General features: G+C 42.1%; 1 protein-coding gene across 1 annotated transcript; it reads right to left on the reverse strand.

Moving 5' to 3' along the window:
- Positions 1-7,680: 7,680 nt before the first annotated feature.
- Positions 7,681-14,802, reverse strand: CUNH3orf38 (chromosome unknown C3orf38 homolog). The gene is made up of 3 exons (XM_019528573.1): positions 14,647-14,802; positions 11,986-12,206; positions 7,681-9,649 (listed from the first exon to the last, which is right to left on the reverse strand). Exons 1-3 carry the CDS (start codon positions 14,777-14,779, stop codon positions 9,074-9,076), a joined length of 930 nt encoding a protein of 309 aa, XP_019384118.1. The 5' UTR covers positions 14,780-14,802; the 3' UTR covers positions 7,681-9,073.
- Between the last annotated feature and the right edge of the window lie 5,323 nt (positions 14,803-20,125).

Genomic DNA, 20,125 nt, shown 5'->3' on the forward strand with positions numbered 1-20,125 from the left:
TACACATTAAAATAGGCTAATGCACATTAAAGCACATGTGTAGACATGCCCAATATCAGTACTGCTCAAAAATCTGTCCAACTGAGGATGAAAGAGAAATTTCTGCGCGCTCTCATTCCACACCAAGGACTAAACTCAAATCATCATGTTTATGTCTGTGAACTTTTAATTAGGCCCCAGATTTGTACAGAATGGGGTGTTGGGTGCTACACTTCACTACACAGGGATTGGCACTGTGGGCACTGAGTGATGATACAAACGACAGCATCATTTCACATGCCATCTGTGGGACACTTACACAGGCGAATTAAAGCAGCTACCGCTGGCTATGTAATAAGCCTTCCTAGACCATTTTCATTCTTTTCCGTGGGTTAAAGAGAGGCTAAAAGTGCTTATCTGTAGAAAATTGTTTTAATATATAGGCAAATATAGTATTTTTAACACAAGATCCACTTTTTTCCTTCTTCCTTCTGTCCGTCCCTCCCCCCTCCTTTTTTTTTTTTTGTTTTTGTTTTGCTTTACACTAGCAGAATCCCAGGCAGGGATTGGCATCCTTCTTGTGCTGTATGCTATATAGATCAACAGAGAAGATGACTGATACCCATCCAGAACCGTTTAGAGTTTGATCTCTACCCAAAAGCAAGACGGCAAAATAAAACTCACAGGGTAGAAAAGCACATGTTGAAATAACCACAAGAAAAGAATTCAGTACATCTATCTGTCTTATCACTGCTCTGATGTGCCTTAATGTATAAGATTCACAGCAGTCACTTGTGACTGTTCTGCTAAAGTTTGCTGGTTTTTTTTCTTTCCACCTAGGCAAATTCTATTATTCACCTTGGCAAATTCTTTCTTTCAGGTGAAGGATGGGTAGGAAGGCCTCTCTGGTAAATAAAAAGCTCTTCTCTCCATTTCTGAAATTAAGCTTACACTTTAAAAGTTTTCCACCTTTCCCATAACGAACTAAGTGAAAATAATGCAGGGTACTCCTCAAGAAAAATTCAGGCAAAAACTTGATATATGCCTTGCCCCCGCCAGAAAGGCCCTCCGGCCCTTTTGTTCTAGTGTAGCAATGGTCCACTGCCCCCTCTAATATGTGAAAGATGCTGATAAACCCCCTAACTGTCTTAAAAGCACCCAAGTGACATCCTGCACACATTCTTGCCAATCTAATTCACAGCCTGGGCATGGAAGGCCACATTTTCATAAGTACTTTAGGCACCTGAAAATGGAAATAAGCAACAAGTAGGATTTAGCAAAGCACAGAAACAAGCTGGATACATATTGCTCACTGATTACAAAGCTCAGACGTGTTAATTTCCTTGAAAGCTTTTAACAAATCCTAATAAATGCCTGACTGAAGAACCTGATTTCTTAGCCTACTAAAACAAGTGGAAAGGGGATATCATTACTGTCTATAAACACCAAAAAGTATATACCAGGGAAAAAGAAAAGTCAAGTTAAGCTACAGGCCAATAACTAGCCCATAAGCAAATGGCTACAAATAGATTTAGGCTAGAAGTTAGCAGGAGGCTTCTAAGTATTTGAGATTAGTCAAATATTGGAACAGCAAGTGGACTAATGCAGAGGTTCTCAAATTGTAAGTTGTGAACCCCCCGGGGGTCCACTTAAAAGAGGGCCACAAACTTCCCAGGGGGTACGCGCAGCAGCACAGGGAAGCAGCACGGGGTGGTGGATGGCAACAGTGGCTACCACGTGGGAGCTCCCTGTACCTGCCATCCAGCACTCAGGGTCACAGTATCACAAAGTTTGAGAGCCTCTGGACTAACTTATGTGAACAAAACAAAAACAAACAAGCCCAGAACTACTTCCAAAATGGAGTGTGATCAGTGTATGAGAGGGATAGGACTTGGTCCTACAGTTCCTAGGGAACATTCTCAATAGTTCAGAAGATAGCTTCTAGTCTTCATGTACCCTCGAACCTTTACACAACATATTTAACAGCCATTTGTCCTCAGAGAAGAAGTAGCGTGTTTCCCTTTGTGGAATATGAGAAAACAATTAATGGCCTGATATAGAAGCAAAACCCAACTGTGTCCCCATAATCCCTACTGGACTCCAGAACACATCTCCTTGTGCTGAACTCCCAAAATGTGCACAAAGGCAACACACCAATATTGGTAGAAGTGTCTTGCATGGGCCCCCGTAACATGTTTAGTGAAATGACAGCCGTCTTCCTTTGGACTGGTCACTCTGAAACATCACCATATTTGCAGACAACTTCACAACCAAACCATCCAAGCACCTGCCATGTTTTCTTTCTGTTTAAGCCATGCCTGGCAGTCCCACCAAGCAGTTACTGCTTAGAATGAAAATCTCTGCTACTGACTTACTAGGTAGTTTGCCCAAGATGTATTTCTCAGGTTAAAATAAATTTAGGCTAGAAGTTACGGGGTTCCTAACCATTAGACCAGTGAGATACTGAAACAGGTTTCTAGTGGACTGGTGCAAAAGCTTTGTTACTTTTAAAATGAAGATAAATGCTCTTCCCTATGTCATTATCATCTTCAGGAATATTTTTAAAATGTAATACAGAAAAATAGGAATTAGGCTTATGCTACAAGACACATCAGTCCTGAAATGGTGATGCTGGCCTTACCTTCCACACAACAACCTTGACATAGAAACACTTTGGCCTAGAGATGCCTCCAATTCAATGAGAGCACCTGGGTCCATCCTGTTTCAAAATGGTGCACTGTCTAGCAAAAGTAAGCTAATAGGCTCTGGACAAAACATTATAATTTTGCATTGCTACTTATAGTAACAGTACAAGAACAGTGACAAATAATTTGAATGCTTTGGGCACGTCCAGAGAAGCAGGAACATGTGTTTGCCCAGGGACAAGTAGCAGTGGCACAACTTGTGCCTCTGCTTGTCCCCAGAGAACGCCCATGCCACGTGTGCTCTGGCATGCAGCAGGTTACCCTCGGTGGGGTCGGGGAGGCTGGGGTCAGCAACTGTGCTGGCCCCACCAGCCTTCCTTGGGATCCTGGGGGCCTCCAGGAGCTGCAGCTACAGTGCTCCTGCAGCAGGAATCCTGGTTGGCAGCCAGCGTGGCTCTGGCTGGCTAGACTCTGGTTTTGGGCAGCCCGTGCTGCCGCCATGTCCACTGCCATTTGTTTTTTTGCCAGAGGCTTTTTTGATCCCAGGAGATCCTGGGGTCACCCCCCCGCCAAAGTAGCAGCATGGGGAATGCCTGCATGTGTAGTATGTGGTGCTACAGATGGTTCTATGGTGCCACATCCCTCACATCCACAGTTGCCTGGATGAGCCCTTTTTGTCTGAGCATTACTACATCAAAAGGATGAAACTCAAAGCTGATTAGTTGGCACCTAACACATTATTTCATCCTTCAACACAGTGGGGTGATTATACAGCTACAAGGATTTTATCCCATATAAACTTTGTTAAAGTTACCAATAGCTGTACAACCAAATGCATGAATGTATACCCATTAGCCTCCTCCTTTAATGAGGACTTCTAGCCCCATATTAAAAAAAAAAAAAAAAAAAAAAGTTATTTGTATGGCTCATCTGGCTCATTAGAGAGAATCCTGCTTAGGTCCACTATAATGAGATTGCTGAAATACAGATTATTGTGACCTTTTTTTGGAGATCTCCAACATAACATATTGCTTGCAGTAGTACTTTGAAACTGCATAAGGGAAAGGCTTTGAATTAAAGAAGTTTTGTGCCAATGAATGCATTCAGGTTTGAGTTATTCAAAATTGGTATTTCCTTCCTCTTGCTTTCATTGTCTAGACAAAAAAACCAAAAAACCAAAAAACAAGACAACAATGAAGGTTGTAAGTTAATTCATTCAAAAGTTAGGAGAATCCTGATTTACTGGTGCAGAACCTAGTTATATAGGAGACAGATGAACAAGAGGGCAGAATTAAAATGTCAGTGGAACAGATACTGACATACGAGATGGTCCAATAAACCAACCCCTCTCCCACTGACTGCACAGCATGCCCCTGTAAGTAATGCAATTACTTACATGGGAAAATTGTACTGGCCCTCATAGCTAGCATACTTTGTTCTCTACAGTCCAGCTGAGGACCGTAACACAAGAACCTCTGCTAATTTCAGCTATTGTGCTGATGACCTACATTCTACATTGTCCATCTCTAAAAAGACCTTATGGAAACAGATCTACTGGCACCAACTTAAGTTTTTGCCAAAATGGAGGTAGTTAAGTTTACCCTAAATGAGATACACTATCCCTTTTTTTTTTTTTTTGGCAAGGTTCCCTTTGAAAATGCCTTTCGTTAACATTTTAAATATTAGTGGTTTTAAAAGACAACTTATGCATTTTAGTGTCTTGTTGTCATTTTGACTTTATAAAAAAGGAGCTGTTCAGAAAACATTGTGATTGTACACAAAGTAGAGAAATGTGCTACCCCAGAATGAAGGCACTTTCCTCTTTGAATTTAATTTAGAAAATCAATTATCTTTTGCAGTCACAGAGGTAAGCAGGTCAAGGAATTGCCATCAGGATCCTATTCATTTAGTTTTGAGATTAAGGCATACAGGAAACCTGAATCTAAGTAACGTGTTTGTTAACATGTCAGCTGAAATGTTGTTTCCAGGAAGCCCTCTCTCTGGTAGCTGTCACCAATAACATTTCCCTTTTAGACCCTAGCAACAACATGTGGGTCCTGGTTTATCACAGCTAGACCTCATTGGCCAGCTGGAAAAAGGGGAGATTATCAAGCCTCCAAGCATTTCAGTTGATCAAGGTAAAACAACCTGCAGAAATGTGTCATCCATTTGAATTATTGATGGAAAAAAATCAAGCAGAATGTCACTTCTATAAAGAAGCCTACTGTTTGCCTTCTGATCAAGCCTAAACATCTTACAGTCATTCTAAAAGCTTGTTCCTGTAGATCAGCCCATAAATATAGGCAGGCAATGAATCTGCCACCAGGTGTCACCAAAATTCTATTATGTGCATTGTGAACAGTCCAGATTTATCCATCAATCTTTGGCTCCCCTAACAAGTACTGGAGGCAGGATGACTTTTGTACAGCTGTTATCCCCACTATACACCAGACTTATTTGCTGTAGTGCCAATGGCTGAAATTGGGGAATGGGGGGGAGGGGAGAAGGGGGAAATGTTCTTTGGCCATGCTTATCCTAAAACTCCACAATTCATAACTAGAAAATTCAAGTATATTGCCATCAACATGCACAATGATCTAATTTAATAGCAATTAAGCTCAGATAACAACAGACAAATGTAGGTTGATAACAAATTACTCTTACAATCTTAGCTTAACAATTTTGTAACAATGGGTATTTTGTGTAAGAAACCAACATTCAGCGGGCTGCTGCCTCCCTTGTTTTATGATGTGGTGTGGCAAAAATGATTATGGTGAAGCCTGTGTGTTTTCAGCCTCCCTCCTTTTGTTCTTGTTTTTTTTCCTACAAAGAGATATATATACCACCTAAATAACAAATGTGCCTCAATCAGAGACTATACGGTACCCTCCCAGGCAGATGGGCGAGCCATGGAACTTTTCCATTTCTTGCTATGATCCTAGTACCAGTCTATAAACTCTCATCTCCCCTGCAAATCTGTCGTCAGTGTATATGGTTCAGTCCAGCCATGTTTTGTGTGGCTATAAGGCAATAAAAATTGTTCAATAAATTTGGAGCATTTGGCATCAGCTTTGAATAAAGACATTAATTTGATGAAGTCAGATGGAGGTGCAGACAGTATGGTGTCTCTCCCACAATACTTCCACATCCCAAGAACTTCAGTTTAGCCACCTTCCAGTGATACAGTCTCTTGAATATTGAACAGTACAGAACATGAACTGCTGGTGTCCTGGATTCCGATTTTATTTCTGTGTATGGAAGGCCCTATCTTCCTTTCTCTAGTTACAGTTTGATCATCCTTCAAGGTGTTTTCTCTCAAGCAAGCAAAGCAACAATTTATATATTCCACAAATGCCATCAGGGATGGGAGTAGGAGGGAGGAGAGGCTCTAAGTCGTATGGTGGTGGTATATTAAGAGTGGGAAGTAGTAGCAGTGAATTTGGTCAACCTTTTTATAAACTGAACTTAATGGAAACTGGGGAAGAGAGAACTCAACATCTGAAAAACAGGACAAGACTCACCTAGGCCCTGTCTATATGTGCAGGTAAGGGTATGAGGTGATCTAATGCACGATTCATGCAATCACGTCTTCTGCCATGCCATATTGTGCATTAGATCCTATCAAGCCTTATTGCCTGTTCAGGAGGAGCCTGATCATGGACAGCCCCTGCACCTGCAAATAGCAAGCTCCTTCAGCATGGGAGCCCCATGCTTCCCAGCTGAGGGGCTCCCAAGTACAGGGGCGCTTCACAGACCCCTGGGGCAGGGAGATTGTCACAGGAGAGATCATCCTGCCCCTAGGTCCAGAGCGGGGGGAATTGCCGTGAGGTCCACTGCAGGGACCCAGCATCCACAGCTGCTTAGATTTGCAGTCCCAGCTGGGTAAGATGCATCCCTGCAACTGCGGGCCCTGTCAGTTGATGGGGCTCCAAACCATAGGAAAGACCCCAGTACACTTACAAATTCAAGCTAGATAGCAACTAGCTATCAAGTCAGTACATACTTTCAGGGTCTAACTTTATAGCTGGTTGGAGCTTTTTCTTGTGCAATAGCTACCTTGCATATGTAGATGGTCTCAAGGTAATTGTGCAATTAACCAGGTAAGCATGCCATACCTGCAACATGTAGAGTGGGCCCTCATCTTGCAACAACTACTTTTCTTATCCATGTAAGTCTCTCACAAATTCTTGAAACTTATCAAAAGTTCATTCATGAGCACATATGTAATTCATGTCAACTATACATAAATTACTGTGAAGGAAACTATCCAACAAAGCACATCTTTTCACCATTTTGAAGGGACAGTGTTTCACTTTGCCGTTTCATTTTGTTTCAAAGCACTATCCCCTTTCATTTTGTCAGAACTGTTTTGCTGTTTTGACATTTCACTCATAGGGTATAATGAGGAATCATGAAAATGCCTATAATTTTGTCATTTCTTGCCCTATTGCAGATGGTAGCCCCTTCAGAAGGTAAGAAGTTGGCCAAGTTTCAAGGAGATAGGTATAGGAGGTGGTTTATGGGAAACTGCACCTCGAACCATTCAAAGTAAAACTCATATCACGTACTGGCAGTGGCAGCCTGCTGTCATCCTGTGTGCAGATCTGGGGACCCGCGCTCCACCCCCAGGAAGGTTGCAGGGCTTTGCCAGACTCCTTCCAGGGGACAGAATGACAGCAGGCCAAAACCTATCAAGTGATTAAGATGAATTCTGCATGGGCTATACAAAAGCTGCTTTATCAGATATTGAATCATTTCTGTTCTAGATCCCGAAGTTCTAATCTCTCTTCATGTTCTATGAACTCTGTATAGGCTAGTCCAGAAAGTACACATGACCATTAACTATGCTATAAAGTAGGTGTCTCAGTTATTTTTAAGACAAAGAAATTTAAATGAATTATGCCACTTTCAAAATTGAAGTCACATTTATAAATTAAAACACATTTAGAAACAGTTATGAAGCCAGGAAAAGTACACTTCTGCCAAAAAGAAGAAATTTACTTAAATAACCATTCAAAGAGTGTGCAACTCCACATAACTTGAAAAAAACCACCTGTTTAATTTTTTGGCTTGAAAGCTAATTCTTCATTTCAAAAGAGAAAGCTATAAGGCATATCAACACTTTTACCCACCATCCAATGGATACGATTCCCAATGAACCTTGATTTAGCTATGCATACAACGAAACCGCTCCATAGGAATTTAGAAAGTTGAGCTGCTTATATTTGTCATAAATTAGTAACCAATAAATCCTGAATTTCTCTGCAATCCAGCAGAAGACAACATTTTAAAATACTGCCCTTTACTCAACTATTTCTTGCAACATTTCTTTTTTGTTAAGGGGACAAAACATTAAATTCCTTGTTTGCAAAAGAAGTCTAGAAGTTTTTTGGATGCTGTGTATTCTTTCATTGCAATTACTCTTGGCAGGGATATCACAAACCTACCTGGAAAAGTCCATTTCAGTTTCTAATTTCCTTCTATTACAAAAATGGATTTCTATCCAGTGTAACGAAGCAACTCTAACTGAATACAATTCTTGAATTTATGGAATTCAATATGGAATAATATGGAAAAATCATCACTTAAAGTAGTACATTAACCTCTGCTGTAAACTACTGTACAAGGTAATAATAAATTACAGTATCAAAGCACTTGCTTCACGTGAAGATGCAGCAAGTAACTCAATTGTTAAGAGTCAGTGCTGGAAAGGGGTGGATTTGCAGCCTTTTTGGGAGGGAAGAGAGGAGATGAAGGGGTTAACGCTGCAATGAATTAAATGCTATTGAAAACTGTAAAGTAAGTGGCAACACTGAAAACTTTTGATTCAAAATAAGAAAAGCTTTGACAAGACCACTGCCAGTTTCCCACATCACCCATTATGGTATTTATATCTTTTAAGTTTAGAAGACAGTAATCCTCCATAACTATCCGACTACTCCACAGACTGCCAACATGACTACTGATTTTGTTAGGTAGTTACTGGCACAGTAAGAAATTAAACCCAGAATTCCAGTTCATTTTGGGCAGCCACCCAACGGCAATATTTTTCAGTTACCATCTTAGTACAACTTGAACTGGTTGCCTGGGGAAAATCTCCATGTGCTACTACTAGTCCCTGAGCCATCCAGTACAAATATGCCACAACTCTAGATCCCAATTTTGCCATGCATTTTGTAAGTGGGAGACAGAGAAAGGGGAAATGAACAAACAAATAAAAAATTACTTGAACCTGAAGTAACTCTTTGAATATGTTTTAGTATACAAAGTGAGTACCCAAACACAGTAGGGAATCTCATAGTGTATTTTCCTCAGTACTTTGGCTTGTCATCAGCTTAGCAATTCTGACTCAAGAAACAAAACCCTTTGCATGTGTAAGTATGCACTAAGCAAGCGCTGTATTCTTTGTTCAAACAATCCTTTCTTTCCCAGTTCTGTAAGTACACTGCTCAGAATTTATAAGTTTCAATCAAGTGCAGTTCTTTTCCATCATACAGTTCCTGTAGTTGGTTAGACTCAAACTTTATGGAAGGCTTTTGAATTTGCGTCCCAGGCTCCAGGGCATTCTGTCCAAAGATTTTAAGATTCACAAATTTTATTTTCCAAGTATTTTCTCTAACTGGCCAACTGATGAGTCCAAAGATTTGTTCAAAGACACCCAAACATATATTGCCTCTGTGCACTGTGCCAGCAACTGCCACTATTACTAGCCCATGAGGAGACTTGGCACATTTCAGTCCACCAGCATCAAAGTTAGGAGTGAACAAGAGATATTCTTCTTTCACCAATGAGAGTAAACGAAGGCTGACTAGTTCTGCACCGTTATATTCTTCTGTGCTTTGTTCTAATGTATTGTAATAGAATTTCAGCTTGGCATCCTCCCAGAAATGCTGTGGCCCCCAACTTTCTTTTGATTGTCTCCCCAAAGGATGCTGAGCGTTCAAAAGGTTGAAGAACCACTGGCAGAATTCTTTACCCAGACTTTGCAAGTCATCTTCCTCTTGCTTTTGTCTCTGCCCATCGACCTGCAATCAAGCAAAACATTTTTTAGACATAGCAAGATTTTATGTTAATGTACACAGTTCAGTTTTATACAGCTCAAGATAGTTTTGTGAACTAAAAATGGTTTCCTGTTCAACACATTCCTGAAATATTCCCAAATCAAAAAACTTAAGAAAAAAAAGATGTGAATCTCACCCCAAACTCACTAATTCAACAGTGACTTCAAGATTCACTGCATCTGCCTGCAGCCTGTGCAAGACACCCAAGCAACCAAAACTATTGCTACACAGGTATCAAGCCAATGGTACAGCTCACACCTTTGTTGTTTCAGAAAAGAGGCACCATTATATACGGTCATGGATTCTGAATTTCCCCTCACACCATGAGTTACTCTTACAGGATAAGGCTGAGAGACTGAGGAGATGGGAAAGGAAATGTTGCACAGGTATTTGCAAGGCTGTGCACGCACCTGCTAAAGCTAAAGAATACTTCAGGGTCCAAGACTGTTGATACAGGACCCTTTCACCAGCACTAAATCTGTGGGGAAAAATATTTTAAAACAATCGCCAGACATCTGCACTTCCTGCCATCAACTATAAAACAGTCTGAAAAGCTAGAACAGGTCCTTGCACAAAAAGAGTTAGACCTGTTTAAAATCTTAAGACAGCAGAGACAAACAAAAGAGCACAGCACTACGTTAGAACTAGATTCTCTATTCCGTTTGCTGCACATCTTGGGCAAATCACTTAATTTATTTTTCTAATCTCCCATTTTACAGGTGAGGAGTGGCACCGGGTGTTTTCACAAAGCCCTTCCAAGACTGCCAGGTAAGAAGCAACAAAGTACCAACTCCTCCCCTTCCCTCAAACAAATAATACACTGGCCCAGAGGATGATTTTCTTGAGGCTGCCCAGCAAGACTGCATCTTTTGGACCGTTTGAGGTCATTTGCACAGCAAGTAGAGAGAAAATATAGTCAAGGAGACCTCCTTAACTCTTATTTTACGCAAATCCTCAAAAAAGGACTATATACAGTATTTTTTAGTCAGGCAAAACCAAGACTAGCCAGTGTTGAAAAAGCTACTAAAACTAATATTTGATTCTTTAGAAGCCGTCTAATCACTGGGTGCATCTACACAAGATGCTTACTGCACAGTAGCCTAATAACACTGCACAGTAGTGTGCCAGGTAAAAACTGTGAAAATACACTACTGCACAGTGTTATTAGTAGGGGTGCACCAATAGAGATTTTTGGGGCTGATACTGATAGCTGATATTTAAGGAAGCATATTATACAATACAGCTGCCTCCAGCTGGCAAGTCTGGTGTGGTGGAAGGCAAGGGAAGGGTCATATCAATGCCCACCCCCAGTGAGGGAGGGGGCAGGTGGGGTGGGAGGCATAGCCATGGCTCATGGGGCGGGGAGGAGGTGGCTCCTGCCGCTGCTTGCACCCCAGAAGGGAATGGGGTGGGGGGGAGAGGAAGGCATGTGCCTCTCGGATCTGCACAGGGTGGGCTGCAGCCAGGGCCACATGGGGCTCTTCTTGTTGGGGGGGGGGGGCTGGGCTTGAAGCGGGCGCTAGGAGGATGCTGCCATCCACCCCAAATTTCGCTGCTGCTCCACTCCCAGCACTGCTACTGCCAGCTGCCCTGGCTCTTCTTGGCACATGGGTGGACATGGGGCGCTTAACCAGGGCTACACAGGCAGCTGGTGGTGGTGGCACTCGGAATGGAGTAGCAGCAAAATTTGGGGTGGATGCAGCATCCTCTCAGTGCTGCCAGTGCCCACTCTGAGACCAGCACTGCCGAGAAGAACCCCGTGCAGCCCTGGCTGCAGCCCACCTTGCCCAGATCTGGGGGACACATGCCCTCCCTCCCCCCACCCCCGTGCCCTCTGGGATGCAAGCAGCAGTGGGAGACTGCCTCCCCCCCTACTGGGAGAGCAGCAACTCTCTCAAGATAAACTTTATGTCTATAAATGCTGATAAGAGAGGGGTGCCCTTGTGCACTGCTGCTATCTGTCGCCAGACAGATTGAAGGAGCTTGCAGAACAAGCTGAGATGCTACACAGCCAAGGAGCCTCTCTGCATACATCAGTCCTGCAAACTATGCTCCTCAACGGTTCAGCACTGGAATATCTATTCAGGCATTGACAAGTAAGATTTTCTACCAGGAGAACAAACCTGGGAGAACTCTCATGATTATCTGAACATACGCACCCAGCCCAAGCCAACACTCCAATTCAGCGTAAACATTTTTTAAAAAGAAACATTCAGTTTATCAGATAAATTTAAATACTTATAAGCATAAGTGTTCTGGAGTATTAAATGTTCCTAGGTCCCTCAGAAGAGACCACTGACCTTTTTATCGAATTTAACATCCTCTCTTTCTGAGGGTTTATCTGACAGCTGCTGGTTCCAGTACTGCTTTGCATAATGGATGAGTTGGTGTTTCTCAGAAGAAGGAGGCACCGGAATTCCTTGTTGTGCCAGATACTTAAAAATCATCTCCCGACACACTTTCCTTCGCTTCAGTAGCTCTTCTACACTCTGACTGTAAACTAAAATGGCATGAATGGCTTCTGAAAATGAAAGAGTTGAGTTAGAATATGCTTCTCCTAAAGACAAAATCTGTTTAACCTCTCACTCCACTTTAAACATTTTAAATACCTGCACATTTTTATCACTGCTGATGGTCAACATCTCAAACTCATGGCTATAATATATTAGGGTCATTCAATAAGCTGCATACAAAGTCTGAAACCTATTCATAAACTAAGAAGCCGAAAACAGGGATTGAAGCTTGGATGAGCAATTTGATGCTCAAATCAGACAAGACAGGGAGTTGCATACAGGCTGTGGAAAAAAGGCTTGAAAAAACAGCATAAGCCTGATCAAGTACTTTGGCTGAGGAATCTGAACAATACAGGTTTTGAAGCAGGAACAACTACTTACTTCTGGATATCCACATACCAAAAGGCTTTTATTATTTGAGAAGGTCAAAAAGGACACACAACCTTTATCCTGCATATTTTTCTTGACACTTCCAAATGGAGATGACTAATGTGGTACTAAACATTGATACTCCAACCACTTCAGGAAATGCCAAAAAAACCCACTTATTTCATGTACAGAGAACCTAACAAAAGTGCAGCGTGCCCTAACAATTCATTTTTAGAAATTTAAGTGGTCTCTCCCGTCACGATCCATGTAGTCAAGGTGAAGAATTTAGTAAGATATAAATTCTCTTGTGGGCAGCTTGAACAGGCAAGCTTTTTATTTTTCCTGAATAGATGCTTTTCTGTGTTGTTAGTGTGACAAAGTCCTTTAGAATACCAAGATAATTTTCTAAAGTTTGTTTGCTCTCACCAAGTTCCCTATTTATACAGTTACAACAGTAATACAGATCACAACATTTCAGTTAACTGTCCGCCCTGCTTATTCAAAATGGGACTTTTTAAGGAAAAGCTGATGCAGGGAGTAAGGGACATTCAACAATGAAGATGAAAGAATCACAACCTGGTAATTCTACTGGCAGTAAGTAGTAAAATGCACTCAGTGGCCACATCCAGATGCATGTGAACATGCAGTATGTGGCTTGGCAGACCCATCCACAGTGCCACACACAACACATGCAGGTGCTCCCTGTACTATTTTGCAGCATGGGGGGGAGGGTGTTGACCCCAGGAGATCTCAGGATCAAAAAAATCTGCACCTTAAAAAGCAAGGTGGTACTCATGGTGGCAGTGAGTGCTGCCCCAAACTGTAGCCTGGCCAGCCTGAGCCACACTCCAGCTGCTGGCCAGATTCTCTGCTGCAGGAGCACTGTGGCTGCAGCTTTTGGAGGCCCCCAGGGCCACCCCACCCGGGGTAACCTGCCACACACAAGAACACTCATGGCACAGGCATTTCCCAGGGACAAGTGGCACAAAGTGTGTCCCTGGGGAAACGTATGTTTCCACTTATCTGGGTGTGGCCAGTGAGGTTAGTCTTTGACAGCACTAAAAGATCAAGAAGGTTGATGGAAGTACAAATAAATGTTCTGTGCGTACAACAAACAAACCAAGTCAAGGAGAGCCACTGTGCCTAGTAGCAAGGTGGCACTTTAAAGTAACCAACTTGATATTAGAAATACTAGATTGCAGGAAACTGTCCTTCAGTTGGGAGATAATACAGCAGCAGTTCCCAACCTCAGGTCGGGACCCGAATGAGGGTTGCAGGGGCAATGCCAACCGTGCTGCGTGCTGGGAGCTCCCCCGCCCAAGCTGCTGTACTCTGCTCCCAGCAGCGGGTCACAGCAAAAAAAGTTTGGCAACCACTGTAATACAGACTGAACGTTGGCCTTTAAGCCCAGTCCATTCCAGTTTTAGCTAGTATTACATGCCTAACAGTTCAATTCCATTTCAAAATAAAATGAAAAATATATATAAAAATTAAGTTGAGCAAGACCCTCAGTGGGGCACGTCAGCTTGAAAAAAAAAAAAAAAAGCATATAAACTTTCCAAAATGTAAGCAAGACAACTTTCTAGAAGACATGGACTTATAATGCAGAATCTAAGTCGACAAATGTGAAGCACAGCCATGATTTATGGCTCCTTTAACTTGGGCCCGAGTACACAAATGCACTTCAGGTAACAGGCATGTAACAGGCAGCAACCTGAAATGTGCGTGCATGTCAAGATCAGAGTCCACAAAGTACGGGATGAAGGTGCAGAAACCAGGGGCTGTCCTACCGGGCAATAACTCATGTTAGGTTGGACTACGCGTGGTTTCCCCTCCCAAGTTAACAGCACAAGTAGTCCAGGCCAGGAAAAGAAGCAGCAACACGAGCCCGATCTGGTGCGCACGTCCCTGCCCGACTCCCTCTCCTTCCCGTGTAGACAGAGTCACTGAGGTGCAGCACCGCAGAGCCCAGCGAAGCCGACTCACCCCATCCCCGCGAACGTCAGTACGTCACCGCGCCGGCGGCCCCCACAGCCCCGCCCCCACCTCACTACGTCAACGACAACACTCCCCCCGCACCTTTGCGGGACTCGGGCACCACCAGGCGGTTGGTGACTGTATCCGACAGCGCCAGGAGATCGTCGGTACTAAGCAGGTCGAGCAGGCCGCGGCAGCCCGCCTGCTCCCGCGAACTCAGCCCCAGTCCCGCCATCTTCCCCTACCCCCTCCTTGCCGCGCCCCGCCACAGCCCTAGCAACCGCGCGAGGGCACTTCCGCTTCCGGCGCGGCGCTTTAAGAGGCCCGTCGCGGCCCTCGCCACAGCAAGCGGAGCAGAGGGAAAGGGGGACGGCGGGGAGCCGCTCCCAGGCCAAGGCCTGCCAGGGCCGCGTCAGCCCGGTCCGAGTGTGACGCCAGGGTTGCGCCGCCCCTCGGCTTGAGCCGCAGCTTCCGTCCGCCCGCCCACCCGTCCCCTCCTGTCCGCTCGCCTGGCCCTCCCGGCATTGGAGCGGAACAGCCGTCCGTCCCTCCAGCCCTGTGTTAGTAAAGGACAGCTGTCCATCCATCCCGACCTCGTTTTATAGCTGCTAGGGGCTGGAAGATCACCGGGTCTACCTTTGTCAGTGCAGAGCATTCATCTCTCCCTCCCCTCCTACCTGGGCTTAAGACATCTCTCGCCCTGCTAGGGTGAGTTTAGCAGGTATAGATCCACTTGCCTACTACACCTCCATTTTTCTTGCACACCGCCAGCAACGCTGTTATTCTCTCTACATGCATATTCTTCCACAGCAGTTCACTTCTAAGAGGACTCCGGCACACAATGGGAATTTTTGTAGAAACTATAGAGCCAGGCCCTTGGGGCTGGTTGTAGCTCCTCCTTGAATGCCCCTGTGGGCTGTGTCTCAGGGAAGGTGCGAGCTCTTCAAGTTGGGGGCTGTTTTAAACCAGACTTAAAACCATCACTGCCTACAGAACAGTGGCTCTAGACTCCCTCTCTCATGGTAGGCTCCTGGCTACCAAAACCAAGAAGAATGGCTAGTGTTCAAAGAGAGAAATATAGGGCATAGAATGGGTGCTGGGTACCAGATTCTTCCTGTAAGTACAAGTCATGACTTGAAAGCCAAACATTTCACATAGATGAAATACAGTAACCAAGAACATGCATTTTTTTCATACCATTGTTTTCTTATCAGGTGATTTGAGGAATAGCACAGAAGTTTGTTTGTTTTTTTAAGGAGAAGGAAGGACAGAGCTACAGTATTAACATGATGTAAAACCTCCTCCGAGACATCCTCCTTGGTTCTGGAGTGTACCCAAGAGAGTCATCACAACCATTCAGAAATACAGCATACCTGGAACATGTTAAGCTTTTATCATTTAGCCATTTCAAAAATTGTTCTTCAGAGATAAGGTATAGTAACCTCTGGAAGCCTACCAGGTATTACCATCCTCTCACCAAAGTTACATCTTGGGTAGTTACTGTGTTTGCTTAAGATCCACCTAACACTAGTATGAAAGCAATCAGCAAGCAACATTGTCTGTTTTTTCCCTTTCGTATGGAAGTTGAGTTAAGCAAAGGTCAGGAAGCAGGGAAGTTGGAGAAATGTCATCTGAAACCAGAGGGGTCTTGCACCTTGCCGAAAGACCAAAGATATAAAACCAATGACAAGGGTTGCCACTAAGCTTAGGAACCAATTTCGTCAGCTTTTTGGCTTATGATCAGAATTCTCATTAGAATGGAAACCGAGTTAATTAGCGATTAAAAACTATGAAACCTGGGTGTTAGTCCATTGCTTCCATCATGATATGCTGTAGATTAAATTGGTCACTTATGCTAAATATACATGAACCAAAATGTATAGGTATGAAGAGTTTGGCATGAATTTATTTAAGCAATCTTAAAAAAATTGAAAAAAAATAACACCCCCCCCCCCACCGAACCCAGATTTCCCTTAAGTGGCATTTCTGCTTGGTTTCCTTTGCATTTACAGCATTCTCTTACTGAGACCAACGTTCAATATTTAATAAATGGGGCATGCTCTGATGGCTTGCCAATCTTTTAGAGCAAAGTGAGTTGTGAACTGATGTTTTTAGGAAAGCAATATATCTGTGTAACTTGACTGTCATTTGTCATCTCAGTATGCTGAGTGGTTAAATTTTGAAATTAGACATCATTGAAATAAAAAAAAAAAACAACTTTTAATTAAAAATTTTCATGCATCAGGTCAAAGTAGCCAGATCAGCCCTAAACCCTTTGAATCATTCAAAAACCATATGTGGCCTTACTACCAGCAAGTATCCTCCACCCCAAGATTTTCAGCCTGGGGCTTGAGATCAGCCAAAAAATGTGGAAGTGAATCCTAGGTGCAGGCCCAAGCCTTGAGACATGGGGTTCAGATCCCCCAGAGTTTTACTTGCCTTCAGCCGTATGGCTGCAGGAGCAAGCTAGGGAGAAATTTGCCATTTCCATAAAGTTGGCGTGTAGCAGATATCCTACCACTGGAAGCTGGTCAGTGGGAAGCTAACTGTGAGGCTCATAGGGAGTCATATCCGCATGCAGACAAGGGTGCACCCTCCACTACACAGTGGCATTTTAATTGTGTTACCTTGGTCATAGTATTTGCCCTACCAGATAAGTGAAACCACTAAGGAAGTGCAAGGCATAATTATATTCTGCTGGGTATGAACTTCTAAAAGAGACACAAACCAGACAGTGACTTTAATGAAAGTCATTCAGAAACAAGGACAAAACATAAAAGTAAAAAGGTAGAGTGCATTATAAGCAGTTTATTCTACCAGTTCAGCTTGCAACTTTCTTCCTGGTAAAAAAAACAAAGTACTGTACATCTCTACATTATTTAACCTACTTTATTTATTATTTCTTAATGTATGTCACTTTCAAGTTGCTATAGAGGTCCCTGGTATAGGGTACTGTATGAATATACTCTTCTTTGCCATACACAATAATAAAAAAAAAATCAGGGACAATGGTCAAAATAACAAAAGTTAAGAGTTCCAATGCTAAGTAAGATATTGGTCATATTTCACATGAATTAGGTGGTTTAGTATACATGTACTGTGGGGAGATTATTCTAATTCAAGAGTCAATGCTTTTACTTACTTTCCATTATAAACGGAGTTTTGGAATTACTATTTTAATAGTAAAAAACTTTCCTTTTCATCTTGAACTTCAAGGGCACCTATACACAAGCAGCAAGGCTGCTGTGACACACTATAATTACAATATCAGAGCAGACTCGATTAATCGCGTCTGCTATAGCATGGTAATTACCCTGCTCCAGCAGACTCCATTGTCTTGCGCATCAATGTCCCCACTCTTAAAAATGGAGGGGGCACTTTTTCTAAAGCTCACTCAACAAGCTTTAAAGTGCCCCCACCACCATTTTTAAGCACTAAGACACTGATACACAATTGCTCCAGGTGCTTTAGAGTGGCTGTCTGAGCCACTGTGTTTAAAGTTCCTTTCCTGGAACACATGTATAAATGCTCCATGTGTGCAGGTTCCAGAAAGAAGTCTTTTTGGAAGAAATGTTGGGGTTCTCTCAACAAAATTTTGAATTCAGGACATTACAAGCAGTAAAAAAGTATACTTAAAAATATAGCTTGGTGCCCGATAATTGTTATGCAACTTCATTTTCAGGAAAACTATAATATGCCCACCCGTATGAATCCTCATATACACAGAGCTTGTATATCCTAATTTTCAGAGCATGCAATCCTAGCCTAGCCAGAGTGGTATAAAGGTATTTATTACCATAAATTTACACAAAAAGGTATACCGAAAGAAGTATCTTCATCACATACAATACTATAACTCTATATCCATTTCTGAACAAACAGCCTTGTATAGACTAGACCCTGATCTTGAGCTTAAACAGACAAAGCAATCTTTCCCCTATTATGCCACTCAAGATTTAAAAACAACTGATAAAAAAGTTGGAAGCATCTGATATTCTGAATTCTATCTTAAAATTACTAGGAATGTGGTGGTACCCAGAAGGTCAGAAAAATACTGATTGTACACAAAGAACATAGGAAAAAGCAAATTTTAGATTCTTCTATTAACCTATGACGGGAAGCTTGCAGCTTCAGTCTGAACATCACAACAGTTGAACAGGGAAATGGCTTTTGTTCTGCTTGCAAATTCAAGTCAGAAAAAGGTGATGGCAGAAGGAAATTCTTCCTTAAGCAAAGTGCCTGATAAGCTTATGAGCAGCTGAAATACAAGAATGAAAAATAAATACAATAGCATTTGCTAGGTAGTATCCTCACTAGTTTACACTTAATTCAGCTAAAGTAGTGTCAAAGGGGTATTACTTGAAATTGCAGTTTACCCAGCATACATACAAAGTGAACTCCTATGCAGCTTTTAAGACGATCATAGAGTGGGTTTCAACAGCAGTTCTATATTACGGAAAATATTTTTGCTGTATAACGTGAAGGGACAGATTCAGAAGAAAGATTATACTGAGAATCTGATTATCGCATTTCCTGATGGTTACACTGAGCCTTGTACACTCAAGATTGTATTAGATTACTGCACATCAAAAATATTTTAACTATAGTCTATGCTTAGTAATATTGGCATTTAACTGCTCCTTGTTAACATTTGTGTAATCACTGCAAAAAAATTCTGAATATTGTATCATTCAAACATTTCTGGAGTTCATGGTAGCTAAGTGAACTGATATAGTCACATCCACACATTTCTCACCTTTGATACAGGACATTTTTGGGAAAGGATTGTACTTCAAATCAAATCAATTAAAAATATTTTTAGAAATATTTTTCTAGTGTTTATAACCATTTAAATTTTTGTTTTAGTGGAAGCAAAAGCATTATTTCTTATACAAACAACTTTATTACCAAGTAACTAACTTTAGTTTGTTTTTTGGCAGGCTTTTAACCTTTTTTCTTTTTAACAGTATAAAAGTATTTATTTTCCATATTCCCATAACTGAAAATTGGCCATAGGGATTTTACACAAACTTTCCATTAAAAAAGGCCACTGACCAAGAATGGAAAGTTGCATTTTGCAAGGTGAAACATTTGAAAAGTTATTAGCCTGTAGACACAAGGAGTTTTAACATCACTGTGTTGAAACTCAGAAGTACAGCTGTGCTTTTAGGAGCAACTAGAATTTGCACTGCTTTAATTCAAATTTGTATCTGGTTGAACAGTTACTTCTGTTAACAGTATAAAGGCCAAACACTGATATAGAGAAGAGAAGGACTTACAGACACCAATTCATGAGAATAAAAGGGAGGTCCCAAATAATATCTTTGGTCAAATGTGTACAATTCCTCCCCACCTCCCAAGACATCAAGAAAGATGCATAGGTGTACGAGTCGCAGATTTAGTCCTACCACATCCATTTAGCAGTAATCATTTGGGAATGAAATTATCCACTTTGATTCAGACAAGAGAATAAGCCTTGCCATTTTGAAACTGTGCAGCACACTGGACATTAAAATTACTGAAACAATAAAATACAGATCACCAACTATTTCATAGGCATATGGCCAAGCAAGCACTGCAC

Source organism: Crocodylus porosus, unplaced genomic scaffold (assembly GCF_001723895.1).
Source record: "Crocodylus porosus isolate Cpor-Errol unplaced genomic scaffold, CroPor_comp1, whole genome shotgun sequence".
NCBI lineage: Eukaryota > Metazoa > Chordata > Crocodylia > Crocodylidae > Crocodylus > Crocodylus porosus.

Bases quoted from the DNA above. Each gene is read 5' to 3' on its own strand.
- CUNH3orf38 (XM_019528573.1), bottom strand. From the start codon at position 14,779: ATGGCGGGACTGGGGCTGAGTTCGCGGGAGCAGGCGGGCTGCCGCGGC. The intron at 12,207-14,646 runs GTGCGGGGGGAG...TTTCATTTTCAG, and splicing joins GGTGCCCGAGTCCCGCAAAG to AAGCCATTCATGCCATTTTA. The intron at 9,650-11,985 runs GTCAGTGGTCTC...GCTTGATTGCAG, and splicing joins ATGTTAAATTCGATAAAAAG to GTCGATGGGCAGAGACAAAA.